This window comes from Garra rufa, chromosome 4, assembly GCF_049309525.1.
Source record: "Garra rufa chromosome 4, GarRuf1.0, whole genome shotgun sequence".
In the NCBI taxonomy this organism is placed as follows: domain Eukaryota; kingdom Metazoa; phylum Chordata; class Actinopteri; order Cypriniformes; family Cyprinidae; genus Garra; species Garra rufa.
In genome coordinates this window covers 26,414,239-26,434,092 of record NC_133364.1, presented here as the reverse complement: position 1 = coordinate 26,434,092, position 19,854 = coordinate 26,414,239, and the positions used below count along the sequence as shown (strand labels likewise).

Genomic DNA, 19,854 nt, shown 5'->3' with positions numbered 1-19,854 from the left:
CAAAACAGAACACAAGGTCAATCCTTCCAATAAACCCTCTCTGGCGTTTACGTATTTTGCTTAAAGCTGTATTAAGTTACTCTGAACTGATTACTGATAAACCCAATTGACTTAACGGCATCCTTATTGTTCCTTCTTATAATTGCCAATCAAAACAAGTTTAGCCTCCTTGTTATCCATTTGAAACTCAAGCCCGGCCAGCCACCACAGTATCAGATTAAATGATCGAGCCGCGGTGTTGGGTGTCTGTATCCATGAAAGGGTGAATTTGGGGGTCACTGATTGTAGAAGAGGGTCTGATCTATTAAAGTAATGGGCAAGTAGAAAGTTTGACCATATGGGTCACTCATACATTATTTAATCAGCTGCCACTGGAGCTCAGATTCTGATGGTTATCATCTGAGAGCTGATGCGCAGCACCATACCCAACTGTTTTTTTTTTCTCTCTCTCTCTTCTGAAGACATTTTTATTGAGTCATCTGAGTTCACTATGCCTAAGAAACTGTTTAAAAATGTAAGAATGGGAGCACATTTTTCAGTAGACAGATGACATTCAAATTATATTTGTAACATTCCATTTAATATACTAGTAATATAAGCATAAGATCAGACTTTAAAATGACTTTTTAGCTGCAAAAATAATTTGCTTTAAATTTACTTCTGCATTAACGAGAATCTTTCACAAAACTTTCCAGTTTTTTTTGTAATATTAAATCCAATTCATACAGTCTTTAAGTAAATCGTATAAATTGATACAAACTTTTACTGAAAATAACTATTACGATTGTTCTACTATGACCTACCAAAGTACTGTTAGTACTATGGTGGACATAGACAGTAAGTGAAGTAAAAAAAAATTACCTTTACCATAAATATGTCCTGAATATATGGATGTCATATACAAATCCTTTAAATTGTATATGTGTATATATATATATATATGTATGAAGTATACTGTATGAAATTAGCATTAATGTTAATTTCATAATTAACAAATACAATGACAAAATAATTACTATTTATATATTTAAGAAATATGAGATATTATTTACGTTCATATATAATATAAATCATATATAAATTAGTGCTGTCAAATGATTATGCTCGATTAATCACTTCCAAAGTAAGTTTTTGTTTACATATGTTTGTGTAATGTGTATATTTATATATATTTATATATAGAGAGAGAGATTTACATTTATATATAATGTAAATCATATATAAATTACTGCTGTCAAACGATTAATCGCTTCCAGAATAAGGTTTTGTTTACATAATGTAGGTGTAACACATGCCTATATTTAATATGAATATTTCTTAAATATGCATATGCATGTGCATGTAATTATATATACATATACACAGTACACACACATATTATGCAAACAAACTTTTTTGCAATTAATCGATTTGACAGCCCTACTGAAAGAATAGAAACACACTGACATACAAAAAGAAATAGCAAGAAAAAAAAATAATAGACCAGTGCCAGAGTACAATAATAATACAATAAAAATAAAAATGTAACACACAAGAGGAGCAAATACCACTCTATGCAACAAAATCCTACTCAATATATATTTATGGAGGTGTCAGGGAACATGAAATAACGTAAAAGAACCACTGAACCGGTTAGGTTGAACCGATTCATGTAAGTTAAATAAAAGCTTCAAAAAACGAGTCGCCGAAACGAGAGTTACTGACTTTTATCTAATTTCTTACTTTCTTATTTATTACCAATTCCACTTGAACCAAGATTTTTTAATTTACACAAAGTTGTTTTTGAAATAACACTCAAGGTTTTACAAATCATCACTATTGTAATTTTTACACATCACCCAACTGCACCGCTTCCATATGCAGGGGGTCTAATCGAGCAAGCTCTAATCGATCAGACTCTCCGCTCTTCTGCGCATGCGCGATCGATTGCTCCACGATGTTTCGCTTGGGAAGTAAAGATGGCGGCTCCTATGGAAGCGCCAGTGTCCCTATTCATGTGAATGATCAAATCAAAGCCTTTCCAGGCGCCGTGAGAGCGGGCTTTCGGGAGCGGAGAGATGTGTGAGAGTTACGCACGCTCGATGCTGCGGGTGTCCGTGGCGCAGGTGTGTCAGGCGGTGGGCTGGGATGCGGTGCAGCTGAGCGCCTGTGATCTGCTGTCCGATGTGCTGGAGAGATACTTGCAGCAGCTGTCCCGGAGCTGCCACCGATACTCCGAGCTCTGTGAGTCGTTTAATACTCCTTTCTGAGCCTAATAACAGCCTTGTTGTGTTGGAGTAGTGTGCTGTGAAGTATGTTAGTCCACACTGTAGATAGTGTGTTTGTTGTTAAGCCCCGCCCACTTAGCATGCCAAGTGTTGTTAGCATGCTAAGCTAACTAGCTCCTCAAATGGGCATTTTACTATTATTGGGTTTAAACGTTCCCAAAGAACTACCTTTAAGCAATTTCTTGGACGCTTAAACACATTATATTTTTGCAAGATGTTAGTTTTGAAGCTAGCTATCATACTTCACAGTGTGTATGTTTTGACAGCTGACCAGAGACTAGTTAGCTGTCTATTTAGGCTAACTGAATCAGACTTTGCTTAACAGACTATACACTGCTTAAAATGATTGAAATGTTAAATAATATGCTTCTCGGAGCCTTAAATGTTTGCTGTATCTCAAACAAGATAATGTGAAATAGTTAACAAGGAAACAGAGTATGGATTCCCACTTGTTGCCATAGTGATGATGTAAGCTGCAGCATCATCTGTGTTTGTGCAGTTCATGTGTTTTTTACATAAGATTTAAAAATGTAAAAGTTTTAGTAACCTTTTATTTCAGTGCATCAAATTTGCATCTAGCTAAAATAAAACAAGTTCATTTTTTAAACATTTTTCTTTAAGGTTATTTTATTATAAGTACCATTTTATACAGTCTTTTAGTAAACATTAATAGCTGTTCAAAACATACACTTTCATGCAATGCAAGTAGGTTGTGAAAGCCGTTTGCAAACGTTTTTGTTTTGTCTTTTATTTAAATGTTTGGGATGTTTTTGTTAATGTTTGTTTTGTAAGTGTTATATAAATATAAAATATTTTAAATTAGTTTTTATTTTTGTGGCAAGTAGTAGTATTTTGTATTAGTTTTTCTTTAACAATTACGTCTATATGTATTAATTTTTATTTCATTTAGTTACATTTTTTTTATTTTAGCGAACTAAATGAAAATGAGAAATGTTGAGAAAAGAGAAAAAAAAAATACTGAAATATTTTTTTTTCATACATTACCAGTCAAAAGTTTTTGAACACTAAGATTTTTAATGCTTTTTTTAAAGACGTCTCTTCTTCTCACCAAGCCTGCCTTTATTTGATCCAAAGTACAGCAAAACAGTAAAATTTAGAAATATTTATACTATTTAAAATAATTGTTTTCTATTTGAATATATTTTAAAATGTCATTTATTCCTGTGCTTTCAAATGTTTAGCATCATCACATGATCCTTCAGAAATCATTCTAATATTCTGATTTGCTGCTCAAAAAATGTTATTATTATGTTGAAAATAGTTTATTTTTAGTTTATAGTTTTTTTTATTAGTTTCTTTGGTGAATAGAAAGTTCAGAAGAACAGAATTGATCTGAAATAGAAATCTTTTGTAACATTATGAATGTCTTTGTCATCGCTTTGGTTCAATTTAAAGCATCCTTCTAAATAAAATTATTCATTTCTATAATTATACAAAATTATACTGACTCAAAGCGTATAGTGTATAATGTTACAAAAGCCTTTTATTTCAGATAAATACTGATCTTTGGATCTTTCTATTCTTCAAAGAATCCTGAAAAAATGTACTTAACTGTTTTAAATATTGCTAATAATAAAAAAAATGTTTCTTGAATAGCAAATCAGCATATTATAGTGATTTCTGAAAGATCATATGACTTTGAAGACTGAAGTAATGATGCTGAAAATCTAGCTTTGATCACAGGAATAAATTACATTTTAGAATATATTCAAATAGAATACATTTTTTTTAAATAGTAAAAATATTTCAAAATTTTACAGGTTTTGCTGTATTGTATCAAATAAATGCAGGCTTGGTGAGCAGAAGAGACTCCTACTGTTCAAAAACTTTTGACAGGTAGTGTATATAATTATTTCACTATAATAACACAAACAGATACACTTTCTTTTATTTATGTATTTAGTAGTAAAGCAACTATATCTTAACCTGCTTGTTGTCAAAGTGAAAGTCTGCAAACATGCTCATTGGGGTCTATGTTTTGGCCTTGGAAAATTTTAGTGAATATTTGTTTTGAAAGTTTGGTTTGTTGGAATGCAGTTGTTGAAATGTTTTGAAAACTTGAAGGCAATTGTTTTTGAGATATAACTAATAACATTATCACACATTATTCTTTCATTTGCTTGTTTGTTTTTTTCTTTTTGAGGCATTTCCCTACATATTGGTGTCTCTTTAAAAATTTTAGGCTTCAATGTTATATTTATTGGGCATTTATTTCTTATATGGTATAAATAAAGGTGCTGAACACACTTTAGTTTTGTATGTGCATTGCATAATCTCTCTGTCTTTTCTTTCAGATGGACGTACAAACCCTGGACTGAGTGATGTGGACCAGGCTTTTGGACTTTTGGGAGTCAGTATAGCTGAACTCGAGGACTATGTAAATAACATGGAGCCTGTTGGCTTCCCACAGACTATCCCTCAGTTTCCCATCAGCAAGAGCAGCGTTCTGCAGTTTCCTGCTGCTGGCTTTGAAACGGACGCCCGCGAAGCTCTGAGGGGAGAGAGGAGAGACTATATCCCGGAGTACTTCCCTCCGCTCGTCTCACTGCAGGAAGGTACGTACCACCATCGCTGTAGAGGCAAAACCGAATATATGCAAGCGATATGTTATCAAAAGATAATACAACATTGTTTAGTTTTAACTGACAGTTTGCTGGTTTATTGGCAACTATATTGGAAGGAAAGTAGTAGTCTGGGGCCAATTTTAACTTGCCAGTTTAACAGCAGCAAATTGTCCACATAGAAATGCTGAATTAAAGTGAATAGCATCTTAGTAATTATTAATTAGTAAGTGATGTTTAATTACAATGTTTTACTTTAAAGTAATAATTATATTTAATGTTAGTAATTAACATGATCTGTGGTGTGTTTCTGTAAACACTTAAAGCAAAGAATGAGTTACAGTATGTAATCAGATTACTTTTTCAAAGTAACACATTACTTTTCAATTTACCAGAGCATTTCTGAGTTACTTTTTCAATTAAGTAAGTTATTTTGTTTTCCCATTTATTCACTGACATCTGACCATTTTGTAAGAGAAATTGGGAGTGAGGTGTAAGCCTGAGACTTATTAATTTCACTTTCGGTGTGAAAGGGCCTTTACAGTTGCCAAAATTATAACTTTTGGGTTTTTCGCTATTAAAAATAAATAAACAAGCCCAGCTCAAGTGACAAAAAGTAACACAAAAGTAATCCAAAGGTAACGCAATGCACTACTTTCCATAAAAAGTAATTATGTAGTGCAATTAGTTACGTTTTTATGGAGTAACACAATATTGTAATGCTTTACTTTTAAAAGCATCTTTCCTCAACACTGGTTCTAGTAGAAAAATGGGGAAAAGAAAAAAATAGTTGGCGTTAGTTCCAAATGATTTTCTTTACTCACCGCACATACATACTAAAGGAAAATCAATTCATTTAATTTAAATAAAAATTAAAAATTACATTTAAAATGAGGTGAAAACAACTATTTTTGGAAGTATTCCAGTCTCTCATATTAGAAAAAAATATGATTTTATTAATTTCATTTTACATTTTTTATTTATTAAATATTATCTAATTATTTAGTTACATTTCCTTGTCAAATTATACTTAAGGTGCAGCTATAAGTATTTCTGTAACACTTTATGTAATTAATGTTTAAACAATAAATAGTATTTTATTAATCATTTCATTATATATATATATATATATATATATATATATATATATATATATATATATATATATATGCTTCGTGGCGTATCACTAATAACTAGTGCTGTCAAACGATTAATCATGATTAATCGTGCACAAAATATATATATTTATATAAATATATACATGTAAATATTTTCAAAATATAGAATGTATGTGTGTGTATTTATCTATACATAATAAATATACACAGTATACACTATATGTAAACAAAAACTTTTATTTTGGATGTGATTAATCACGATTAATCGTGATTAATCGCACACACAATATATATATTTTTATGAATATAAATATATACATGTAAATATTTTCAAAACATAGAGTGTATGTGTGTGTATTTATCTATACATAATAAATACACACAGTATACACCATATGTAAACAAAAACTTTTATTTTGGATGCAATTAATCGTTTGACAGCACTACTAATAACAAATTTATCACATGAATTTGTCTACCTCACTAATAATAATATGGCAAAAATGATCAAATCTGTACCATTTTGCACATTTTTAATTTCACACAGTATATACTGGTGTGGCACAGGCCGCAAACTCAAGTACTCATGTCTATTTTGCCAAAATGCATTGCTGTGTGCCCATATTGAGTTCCGTCCCGTACAGTGGTGCACACAGGAACCTACGTATCCCATGATCCCCCAGTGCTGCAGTCCTTCACTCTCACCCCATCCGGCTCATATCTCCCACACACAAACACACATTTGCCTTCTCCATCACACACAGCGGAGGCAGTGCCAGTGGGTGGTGGAGGGGCGGACATGATCAGGGTTGTTTCGGGTCGGACAGGAAGCTCTCTGGCTGTGAGGTGTGTTTGCGGGTGTCTGTGTGTGTGAAACAGGAAGTCGGCGGGCTCTAGGCCTTCAGCCATGTGTGTGTGAGAAGCTGGCGGAGGTCCGGCCCGGATGGCAGACATCCCAGGTGAGTGTGTGTGTGAGAGAGAGAGAGTCCAGCCAGGGCAGGGGGTCTAACTGGGCTTGGAGCCAGCGCTCAGCTGGATGCCCCTCTGCCAGAAGAAAGACTCAGGGTCTCTTTTTCTCCTCCGTTTCCATTTGTTTCTTTTTTCCTGTCTCCCGTTTCTTCCTCATAGATCAGTTAGAGGCCGTATTACACACTTCCACACACTCATGCCACAAATCTACATGTGCTCTTATAGGCAAAACAGACAAAAGTTTAAACATACAGTACGTTCTTCTGTAATATATAATATGTACTGTATGTATTTCTCTCCAAACCACAAAGGTTACGGAGCCCCGCTGTGATTTTGAGTGTTATATACACAAATGGATTTTTGTGTGGTTTGTATTTTTAGTGCTACTTGCTTAAGGAAACTTCATTTTACTACTGCACATGGTTGAGGTTAGTGATTTGAACAAACTACTTATAATAAGAATTAAATGTTGACATTGCCAAAACCAAATCCCATAGACTTGCATTGAAGAAGTGACCCTAATCACTAAAAACTAAATATAATAGAGACTTCAGTGTGGCTGATTTGTGCCAGAATGCCCTATAGCAAATCCATATCAACTAGTGTTATTTCAGTATTATTTACACTATCAGTCAAAAGTTTTTGAACAGTAAGATGTTTAATGTTTTCTAAAGAACTCAGCAAGCATGCATCTATTTGATTCAAAGTACAGCATAAATGTTAAAAATGTGAAATATTTGTACTATTTAAAATAACTGTTTTCTATTTGAATGTATTTTAAAGTGTAATTTATTTCTGTGATTTTTAAAGCTGAATTTTTAGCATCATTACTCCAGTCACACGATCCTTTAGAAATCATTCTAATAGTCAAATTTTCAGCTCAAAAACATTTATTATTATTTTTATGTTGAAAACAGCAGAGGTTTCTTTGATGAATAGAAAGTTTAAAAGAATAGCATTTGTCTGAAATAAAAATCTTTTTAACATTATAAATGTCTTTATCATCACTTTTGACCAATTTAAAGTGTCCTTGCTAAATACAACTACTAATTTCTATAATTTTCCCCCCAAAATAAATACAAAAATAAAAATGTACTGACTCCAAGCTTTTGTATGGAATAGTGTAAAATGTTACAGAAGCTTTTTATTTTAGATTCTGGTCTTTGGATCTTTCTACTCTTCAAAGAATCCTGAAAAAAGTTCTCAACAGTTTTAAATATTGATAATAATAATCAAAAATGTTTCTTGGACAGCAAATCAGTATATAGAATGATTTCTGAAAATGCTGAAAATGTAGCTTTGATCACAGAAATGAATTACATTTTAAAAATGCGTTCAAATAGAAAGCAGTTATTTTAAATAGTAAAAATATATCACAATATCACTGCTTTTGCTGTATTTTGGATCAAATATATCCAGGCTTGCTCAGCAGAAGAGAATTCTTAAAACGTATTGAAAAAACATTAAAACGTATTGTTTAAATACTTTTGACTTGTAATATATATACATATATATATTATTTATATTTTGAATGAGCTTTTATATGTACAGTTTTGTTTTTAGTGTAAGTTTTAGTCATTTTTATATTATTATTTATATTTAAATGTATAATATATATTTTATATTATTCTTTAAAATATTTATATTTACATTTATATTATTTTCTTAAATATTTATATTTAGCTTTATTTTTTTAACTCAAAATTTAACCCTTTTCATTTTTGTTTTGTTTTATATTGTTTTATTTAAAATAAATAAAATAGTTTCTTAATGACAACAAATTGTTTTGTCATCAGTTTGTTTGCACTAATAGTCTGTAATATGATCCACTTCTGCAGTAACATATTAAGCCACAGGTTGGCACTATATGACCATATTTTTGCCTTTCACTTCGTCTGATTTTCTTTATAATTTTCTCCATTTCTCTTGTAGTGTATATGAGTAATACTCTGTGAATGAAGATTTTAATTTGATATACAGTTATAGATATTATTATTATTACTATTTGCCTAAAATGCCTACTGTTTGTTGCAGTAAACAGCATAGATAAATACATTCTATATGCTTTTTAAGTAAAAGTGAGTGATGCTGGCCCATTTAAAACTCAACAGCCTGCTAAGGTGTTTTGTATGTTAACTAGAAAGTTCTGAGTGTTTACTAAGTAGTTGCTGACTGACTCTTATCACTGTACAGTATGATATTCTTGTCCCTAGATGGCTCAGACTTGGTTTTTGTATACGTGTGAGTGTTCTATCATTCGCCAGAGGAAATATGCAAGCAAGGTAATAGTAATAATCTGTCTATTTCAGTTTCTTTACATGAACCCAGATTGGACAGAGTTGTTGTCGTTGCTGCATTGGTGGGTTTTCTCCCAGTCAACAGGCTCTTGTTTGTCTATTGTGTGGGAGCGTATTGTTGTTCAGTCCTGAGGGAAGAAGGTAATGGGAGGTAGAGAGAGCGCGATTGCATCTGTACACTGAAATTACCAGTGATCACACAACCTGATAAAGTCTCTCCGTCTATGCAGAGAGAGAACAAGATTAAGATGACTGCTCTGGAAATTTACAGCTGCAAAATGAAGCTACGTGAACGGACTGCGGTGTTGAACCGCACGTTGAGCCAAATGTGCGGCACAAGGACATGGTCCTGTTGGTCTTCATGCTGTTGAGGCAGTAGACACAGTGTCCTTAACATAAACGACTTGATAAGTTTCCTGCGTTATTTGCTCTGTGAAACAGGAATTTGGACCAATGAGAAATGGATGGGCGGGCCTACAAAGAATGACCCCAATTGAGGAATCAAGCAACAGGATGTCCCATTGCTCATTGCTTGTCGCAGTCTGGTTAAGAAACTTGAAAAAACCTTGTATAAATGCAATTTTTCAACTTCTGATGCATGCACATCCATCGTATATATGATTGCTCTGCTGCTGTTTTGCAGTGTTAGGCTTTTGCTTGTGAAAAGTTAGAGTAAGCAATGCTCTGCTGTATTTGTATTCACATATAAAAAAAAAAAAAAAAAAGGCTGGGAGCGTAATCAAATCAAAGCATAATCAAAAATTTGCCTTCCCATTACGAGGTGATATTTGACTCCATATTAATAAGCAAAAATTACTTTAGATAAACTAACACTTGTACTTCCTATTTGAACATTTGTACTTCCGTGGTGAATTTCTCCTGCGTTCTACTGCACAGACTTTTGTATTAAAAACAAACAAGCAAGCCCTGCCCAGATTTTAAAAGTAACGCAACACATTACTTTCCCTAAAAAGTAACTAAGTAGTGTAATTAATTAGGGCTGTAACGATTCCTCGATTCTATTCGAGTATTCGTTTTCAAAAAATCCTCGATTGCATTTTGCCCGTGTTGAGTAATCGGCAAAATACAGGAAGTGGCACATTCCTCATTTTAAACCCATTTAAAATGATAATAAAGCATAATGCTATTAAAAAAATTCACAAATGCTACGATGCAATAAAAAAAAAAAAAAAAAAAATATATATATATATATATATATATATATATTCGAGGCAGGTTTAAAATATGCGCTTTACTTAATTACATGCGTGTAACATTAGGTTATTTACATGCGTCTCAGATCGGCTCCGTTCACAGTAAGTGTTGCTAAACAAGAACTGTTATCATTTACATGTGTGGAGCGTCTCAAACTCTATCTCTGTATGTTATTGTGAGTTTAGGTTTATAATAACGTTTATCTGGGAACCCAACGTGTGCTATTTCATCAGATTTCTAAGATATATCATTTATAACCCTACGCAAACACAGGAGAATACATCAGTATATTTCTATATGCTAACTGTTCATCACGATTTTAATATAGAAGTTTAAACCCTCGCCCTGACTCGCCCTCGCCCTGACATGTTTTGATGTCCACATATTCAACAAACTACAGTGCCTGCAGCATTTTTGTCATAAATAAATGGCCAAATATTAAAGATTAAGTGGATATTTGAATTAAATGTATGTTGAGTCAATTATGAAACAAGGATTAAACAAATATTAAAGTTTAAAAAAACAATCGTCAGGCCGTTGCCGCCCTCTGCAGGCATTTATTATAGTGCATAAAGTACACTGTACATAATGTAGCTTTACTGTTTACTGTACATTATGTATATGAACAGTTTTGTTCAATAAAACCATATGACTACTTGCTTTTGATACCTTATTTGAACTAATTATAATTGCCTCTTCGCTATTATATATGTATTTAAGTCATTTTAAAGGCTATTGTTAACTTAGGTCTATTTTATTATTACAAAAAAAAAAAAATTATCATCTGATTACTCGATTAATCGTTAGAATAATTGACAGATTACTCGATTGCCAAAATAATCGATAGTGACATCCCTAAGTGCAGGTTTTGTTGCATTGCATGCATGCATCATAAACTATGTGCAGTACATACAACTTTAGTAATTATAACGTGAGTGTTGCAGTTTTGCAAGCCTTGTGTTCAGTCCCTTTCTGTCATTACCACAATCATCCCGTCGACAGAGCTAGTTTTGTTGCATCGCATCACACCGCTCTCTCGAAGTGTAGACACTGAATCTCCTGGTCCAGGGGTGCTGATTATTACCTCAGTCTCTGCTAGCGTGTGCTGTGCTTCTGTTAACTTATGAATTGAGCAAGCTCTGTATTTGACTCGCTTCGTTATCGGCTCTTTTCAAAGCTTCACAAGGGCGTAAAATGATTAGAGGAGAGCCTGACAATGCATGAAGAGATTTGCACAGTTTCCGTAGATGTCAGGTGCAGCCGTTACACTCTAAAAAGAGAAAAGGATGAATATTAAAGGCCTCCGTCTTTTCTCCTTTTCTTCCGCCGCGACATTCACATCTTCTTTAGAGAGAATAGGGCCCAGGGCCCGCTCTGATTGGTAAGGGCACGCTCCCGTAGCCAGGAGAATCCGACCTGATGAAAAGAATTTTGTCTTTTTAAGTATAATAGTCATTACTGTCTCACGTTCTCTCTGTCTGTCTCTCTCAGGTCAGCCGTACCCCTGTTTTTACTGAAGTGGTGCTGGTTCACGTGCTAGAGCCGGTGCTTGGTCGGAAATGGAGTGTTTTGATTTAGCGTCTTTAGGTTAAAAGTTTTTTTTTTTTAACAAAAAATCAACAAATAATTTACTAATAAAAATTAATTAGCTAAAAATATTTTTTGTATTTAAAAATACTTTTAATACTTCATGATTTTTCTACATAAAAGATTTAATCGGCAGGTTTAAGGGGCCAGTGCGGAGACAATTTTAACGTCCAGAACGGCCTTTTCTGTCATGGGAACATGCGTAACGGTTCCAGATTGGCCACTGGTACCCTATCGGTAGAAAAGGGGCTTCGGTGTGCTGTTTATGTCTGTCTGTGACACTCTCGCTGATGTAGTAACTCCTGTATTATCTCTCTCCCCTCCTCTTATCTCAATGTATTTCCCTTCCTCGTCCCCCTTTGCTCATGGAGAGAGAGGGCTATCTGCTCTTTGTAGTTTTCTGACTATTTATGTCGGACAAGGTCAGAATCGTTTAAACTTGCCTGGCTCCCTCAGACCCAAAGATAAGATGAGAGCAGAAAGGATTGGGATCGATGGAGGAGTGCAGATTTATTCTCCTCTCTCTCTTCCGCTCTCTCTCTTTGTCTCTCGTCCATCCTTCTTGCTCTTTTACAGAGGTTTGGCGACGTTGGATCCATTTGTCTTTTTTACTTTCCATTCGTCGACCCTGTTAAAATACTGTACCTAAACAGGCCACTTTGCTCATCCAGATCAAATCAAAGAGCAAATTAAAACGCTATCAAATAAATCTGACGGACAGCTCGTGTTGGCGGGAGCAGAGGAGAAGCCTTAGAGAATTTCCATGTGTTTTCAATAGTTATTTCTTGCTTAAATTAATAGTTCACTCCAAATTAATATTCTGTCACTATTTAGTCACCCTCATGTTGTTCTAAATGGTCTTTTGTGGAACAAAAAATGAGAAGTTTTGAAGAATGTTCATGCTGCCCCAGTGGAAGTGGATGGTGACCAAAGCTGCGAAGCACCAGAAAGGACACAAATAATCTATATCACAAATCTAAATGACTAATTTCTACATTTTCAAAAGTCTGGAATGGCCTTGTGTGAGGAGCAGATCAAAATTAAATTTCCACATTCTACATCCAAAATTGCCACATTCTGTATGACAATGAATTGTGCACCATTGACATCAAACAAAGTTATCATATGACTTCACAAGATTTAAAATTTGGACCACTTTTACAAACTTTTTCATTTCGTTTAGGGCTGCATGTTTAATCGTGATTATGGCTCAATGTGATAATCAAATTGCAAAGGCTGAAATTTATTTACACAAATTTAGTATCAATTATAAATTGTGCATCCCTGCAATTTGTGGTCCTTTTGTTCATTCCTAACTAAAGGAACTTTTTTTTTTCTCACAGTTGCATGATGTAAACTCACAATTGCGAGAAATAAAGTCAGAATTGCAAGATAAAAACTCACAATTCTGACTTTTTCTCACAATTGCAAGTTTGGATCTCCAGTTCTGACTTAATAACTCTCAATTGTGTATTATACAGTCAGAATGCAAATGCAAGTTTAGATCTCACAATTCTGACTTAAAAACTTGCAATTGCGACAAACTCACATTTGCGAGAAAATTCTGACTGGCAATTGTGTTTCATAAAGTCAGAATGCAATTGTGATTTTGGATCAAGTTTATATCTTGCAATTCAGACTTAACTCGCAATTGCTTAGGTCAATTTTGAGATATAAACTCGCAATTCTGAGAAAAAATAAAAAAAACTTTATAACTCGCAATTGCAATGTTATATCTCGCAATTCTGACTTAATAACTCGCAGTTGCTTGTTATAAAGCCAGAATTGTGAGATATAAACTCGCAATCTTGAAGAAAAAAGTCCCAATTTTGAGATATAAACTCACAATCTGGGAAAAAAAACTGAATCGTGAGTTTATATCTCGAAGTTCTGACCTTATTTCTCAGAATTGCAACTTTATAACTCGCAATTGCAATGTTATATCTCGCAATTCTGACTTAATAACTCGCAGTTGCTTGTTATAAAGCCAGAATTGTGAGATATAAACTCGCAATCTTGAAGAAAAAAGTCCCAATTTTGAGATATAAACTCACAATCTGGGAAAAAACTGAATCGTGAGTTTATATCTCGAAGTTCTGACCTTATTTCTCAGAATTGCAACTTTATAACTCGCAATTCCAAGGTTATATCTCGCAATTCTGACTTAGTAACTCACAGTTGTGTATTATATAGTCAGAATGCAACTGCAAGTTTGGATCTCACAATTCTGACTTAATAACTCGCAATTGCGAGTTATAAAGTCAGAATTGCGACATATAAACTCACATTTGCGAGAAATAAAGTCAGAACTGTGAGATAAAGTCTGAAATCTTTTTCTCGCAATTGAGAGTTTGGATCTTGCAATTCTGACTTAATAACTCGCAATTATGTTTCATAAAGTCAGAATGCAATTGCGATTTTGGATCAAGTTTATATCTCGTAATTCTGACTTAACTCGCAATTGCTTAAGTCAATTTTGAGATATAAACTTGCAATTCTGAGAAAAAAGTCCCATTTTTGAGATATAAACTGGCAATTCTGAGAAAAAAAGTCCCAATTTTGAGATATAAACTGGCAATTCTGAGGAAAAAAAATCTGAATTGTGCGTTTATATCATGCAATTCTGACTTAATAACTCACAATTGTGTTTTATAAAGTCAGAATGCAATTGCGATTTTGGATCAAGTTTATATCTCGCAATTCTGACTTTACTCGCAATTGCTTAAGTCAATTTTGAGATATAAACTCACAATCTGAGAAAAAAAAACTGAAACGTGAGTTTATATCTCATAGTTCTGACCTTATTTCTCAGAATTGCAACTTTATAACTTGCAATTGCAAGGTTATTTCTCGCAATTCTGATTTAATAACTCACAGTTGCTTGTTTTAAAGTCAGAATTGCGACAAACTCGCAATCCTGAAACAAAAAGTCACAATTTCGAGATATAAACTCGCAATTCTGAGAGAAAAAAAGTCTAAACTGTGAGTTTTTATCTTGCAGCTCCGACTTTCTTTATAACTTGCAAATTTATGTCATGCAATTCTGCATTAATAACTCACAATAAAGAGTTTATATCACGCAATTCTGACCTTATTTCTTAGAATAGTGAGTTTATATTTTGCAATTGCGAGAAAAAGTCAGATTTGTGAGATAAAAAGTCACAATTACCTTATTTATTGTTTTATTCAAGTCAAGTCACCTTTATTTATATAGCGCTTTCAACAATACAGATTGTGTCAAAGCAACTGCACAGTATTTAAACAGCACAATAGTGTGTAAGTAACGCATTATTATAAACAATCAATTTTCAGTTAAAGGCAGTTCATCAATGAATTCAGTGATATCATCATCCAGTTCAGTTCAAATAGTATACGATATCGCTGGAAAGTGTCCCCAACTAAGCAAGCCAGAGGCGACAGCGGCAAGGAACCAAAACTCCACAGGTGACAGAAACGGAGAAGAAAACCTAGGGAGAAACCAGGCTCAGTCGGGGGACCAGTTCTCCTCTGGCCAGACGAAACCAGCAGTTTGTACCAATGTCCGATTGTAGAGAACTCATCAGGTTCCTGTGGAGTAGCGCCGATGGCCGTCTAGGTTGGCGAGGTCTTTAGTGATGATCCGTCTCAGTATTCAGTGATGGAAACAGGCTTCCATACATATTTGACTTAATCGATTAAATAAATAATTCAGTGACAATAAAACAGTGACTTGTTGCCACCTACTGGTGGTTTTATTTTCATTTTAAAAGTGTCATTTCTAATAATTAAATACTTTTATATTCATAAAATGTATCTATTTAAATAAACATAAATTGAAGAATTTGACATAAATCACACATTTATTAAGGTAAAATAAAAATGAGGCAAATATCGCTTAATAATGAGAACATTTCTTGTCATTGATCAGAAGGTGCTCCTAAAAAAAAAAGAAAAAAAAAGAAATGCAAGCATAGAGCCCTGTCAAAATTCTTAGTTCCCATTCACTTTCATTTTATGCAAAAGGGCAGTTGGGCCATTCTGCAAAATATCTCCTTTTATTCTTCACACGAGAAATTCATGTGGATTTTATCAACATGAGCACGACTGAACGTTGACAGAATTTTCTTTTTTGTCTTCTTTTTTCCTTTTCGCTCCCTTTAGATGTGTTTGTTAGCTGCTGTCGAGTGAGCTCCGTGTGTGTGTAGAGGGAAGCCTCTGGTCTTATGTTACTCTGTCGTGGCTTTATGATAGATGGCTCAACCCAACCCTACTGCCCCCTGTCACAACCGTTTACCTCCCCCCGTCAGCCAACTGCGTGGATGAGAGAGCATGTGTGTGTATGTAAGAGAGAGAGAGAGAGAGACAGAGAGGTCCGTGTTTGCTCGTTGCCACTTTCTGATTGACAGGTCTGGGATGACTCCCTGCTGCACTGGGCCAGGTACCTGCGAGCCTGTCTTGAGTGTGTGTGAACGGTAGACAGACAGGAGCCGGCTATTGGGCTCGGTGGAGAGGTCACCTGACCCAGGATCAGTCCTGGAGAGCGCGCTGCCCTCCTCTGCCCAGGTGTGCTAACACAAAACGTGTGTGTGTGTGTGTGTGCGTGTGTGTGCGTGCAACGAATTTCCTCTCCTATCTTTTATTCCCACTCCAAACTCTCACATTCTCTCCGGTTTCTCTTATAATTAGCCGACTTGAAAGCGCTTTCGCGACCGCCTCGGTGAGATCTTCATAAAACACATAATCCACTCCATTTTTATGTCTCCCAAAGAATCGTTTGATTCTTTTGTCACACGCTCCCGTTTTCAGCATGTCCTATTCTTTTCGTCCCACCGTCGCTCTCTTTTCATTCTCTGTCTGTGGCGGTTTTGTGTCCTTCGTTCCAAACTTGATCCTCTCGTAGCCGAAACGCTTGTGCGAGTGTAAAGTCTTCAGATACAGGTATGAGCAAAGTCAAGCTTATTTTATCTCTATAAAGTTTCGTGTCACAGCATGATGTGATTTATCAAGGCTCCGAGTCGGAACTTAACAGGTGGATCAGGATTTTTTTTGTGTGTCTGTTTTATGCAAAAATATAGCCTTTTTTCGCAGTTTTGAAACTTAAACCATTACCAATTATTCGTTTTCTCAATTTTAGAAATAAATAGTACCTTATGTAAAATCCTGAGCATGTCTGAACAATACGATCCTTTTAGATTAGTGTTTGTGGTTGATTATATTCACGTCCAAACAGCCAAGAACCAGGCTTATGCTTTTAAATTTCAGTTTGACGTATTGAATGTCACTGGTTTGAAGTTATCTGAGAAGCATCTACAAAAAATAAACACAAATTAAGTCAAAATTGTATTTATTGCACCACATTTAGTTTTGTTTTCTAGCACAAATGTTTGATTTTATAGCTAACATGGAATTGCATTTTTGATTTTTAAAATTATTATTATTATAAAAAAAATCAAGCTTATTGTTAAACCCTGCCGTGTTCACAATAAAGATCCAGGTTTTGAAGCCTGGCATAGATTTAGAAAAAATTGGTCTAATGAAAGCTATGCAGATTTACATAAACTAAAAAATATGCACATACATGAATGTTGTATTGCAAAAATTATAAGTTGGTTTATATGAAAGAGTTTGCTAAATACATAAATGTAAACGAATAAATAAAGTCTAAGACTTTTTTGCAGACCTCTGCAAAACGGTGCAATTCAGGCCTTCCTTCATGACTTTTTTCATGCCTCTTAACAGTAAAACATCAACTGTATATTTAGCTATATGTGACCCTGGACCACAAAACCAGTCATAAGGGTCAATTTTTTTAAATTGAGATTTATATATCTTTCAGAAAGCTGAATAAATAAGCTTTCCATTAATGTATGTGTTTGTTAGCTGAGATACAACTATTTGAAAATCTGGAGTCTGAGGGTGCAAAAAAATCCAAATATTGAGAAAATCAACTTTAAAGTTGTCCAAATGAAGTTCTTAGTAGTGCATATTACTGATTAAAAATTAAGTTTTGATTTATTTACAGTAGGAAATTTACAAAATATCTTTATGAAACCTGATTTTTACTTAATATCCTAAGTTTTGGCATAAAAGAAAAATCGATCATTTTGACCCATACAGCGTATCCAGAGTCACATTGAAAAATGTAAATAAAGCCGTTATAAAAGGGGATTTGAGGTGAGATGGGGTTAGAGTTGTAATTATTAAAGTAAATGTTTAATTTTAATGTTTAAACATCAAAGTTTTTCTCATTCCCACGTTATTATCTTCATGCTCTATCCTCTGTGGCAGCATATGTCGATTGCATTTGATTTGGTGTGATGTGGGATTTGTCTGACTAAGCTTTTAAAATGTCAACTGCCACCCACTAATTTGGCTGTTGTGCCTCTCGAAACTTATTTCCTTCTCAATACCATATTTGGCCCTTTTTAATGATAAATAAGTCATTAATTAATTATTACCTTTGAAATGCACTATTTTAGAATTCTAAGTGTCTAGCTTTACATAGTAAAGCTTCATTAGCAAATATTGCCAAAGAAAAATTTTCTACACCTTTAGTAAATACACTAAACAAAAACTAGACAGTGCTGGATTTTAGTCTATTAAGTCCATTTCTAATTTTGCTAGCATGATAAATGTATGTATTTATCTATAAATGGTTGTATTTTCTGTTAAATGACTTTAATTTTTAATTATATTATTTTTTTTATTTGAAGTGCACATACATTTTCAGTCAAAGCAAATCTTGTTTAGATATGAGTTTGGTCTTGTTTTAGTTGATAAATGTAACCCTGGACCACAAAGCCAGTCAGAAGGGTCAGTTTTATTTAATTGAGATTTATATACCATCTGAAAGCTGATGAATAAGCTTTCAATTGATGTGTAGTTTGTTAGGATAGGACAATATTTGGCCGAGATACGACTATTTGAAACTCTGAAATCTAAATATTGAGAAAATCGCCTTTAAAGTTGTCCAAATGAATTCTTAGCAATGCATATTACTAATCAAACATTACGTTTTGATATATTTATAAGAGGAAATATACGAAGTATATTCACGGAACATGATCTTTACTTAATATTCTAATGATTTTTGGCATAAAAGAAAACAAATATGCTACAAATATACCCGTGCTACTTAAGACTGGTTTTGTGGTCCAGGGTTTATCATTCAATTGTGACTCGAGTTTAACATCTCACCCCACCAAATTTCTAGCAGTACCCTTTCTTCCTTTAGATGGCACTCTTGCACTAGCCAACCTCTTTTCTCCCTTATCTCTCTGTCTATGTCTCTCTCCTTTGCTGTCTGTCTTTCTGTAGCACACAAACATATTCCACGTGTTTTCTCTGGAATCTCTTGTTTTGCCGTGTTTGTTTATATAGAAACGTACTGTACCATATGTGAATACACAGTGCGCACTCTGCAGCGCGGGCATTGACCTGGTCCGTTGTCCTCCTGCTTAAGCGTAGGTGTCATGTGATTAGCTTTGAGGGCCACCGTGTATCTTCCTGGCATTATGATATGAAAGACGGGCTCTTCCAAGCCGTGACTCTGGCAGGAAAAATGCTGTTCGTACACTCGATCGCCGCCTACGAAATTCTCACCCACATGCGCACCCAATTATGTGGGGTGATACCTTAAAGTAACTGCTTTTCTGCGTTACGCACATTTGGGTCTTTCTCAACCTGTCTGTCTTTATCTTTTAACGTATGGCGTTTCGAACCAGTGGCTTTGCTTGCATTTCCGGCCGTTCTTGTTGTAAATGTTACATTTTCTAAATGCGCAAAGCAATGTGTTTCATATCAAATAGTCGGTGGATTGTTTCAACAACAAGACAAATTA

General features: G+C 34.3%; 1 protein-coding gene across 2 annotated transcripts in view; it reads left to right on the top strand.

The window, feature by feature from the left end:
* taf3 (TAF3 RNA polymerase II, TATA box binding protein (TBP)-associated facto) overlaps window positions 1-19,854 on the top strand; it is a 102,585-nt gene that overhangs the window by 32,353 nt on the left and 50,378 nt on the right. The window contains exons 1-2 of one of the 2 annotated variants that reach the window (XM_073838133.1): window positions 1,959-2,223; window positions 4,583-4,843. The exons of the other annotated variant lie outside the window; for it this stretch is intronic. Coding sequence (XP_073694234.1) covers window positions 2,058-2,223; window positions 4,583-4,843 — 427 coding nt within the window. The 5' untranslated portion in view covers window positions 1,959-2,057. Of the gene's footprint in view, window positions 1-1,958; window positions 2,224-4,582; window positions 4,844-19,854 lie in introns of those variants that run through there. 2 annotated transcript variants of the gene reach the window in all.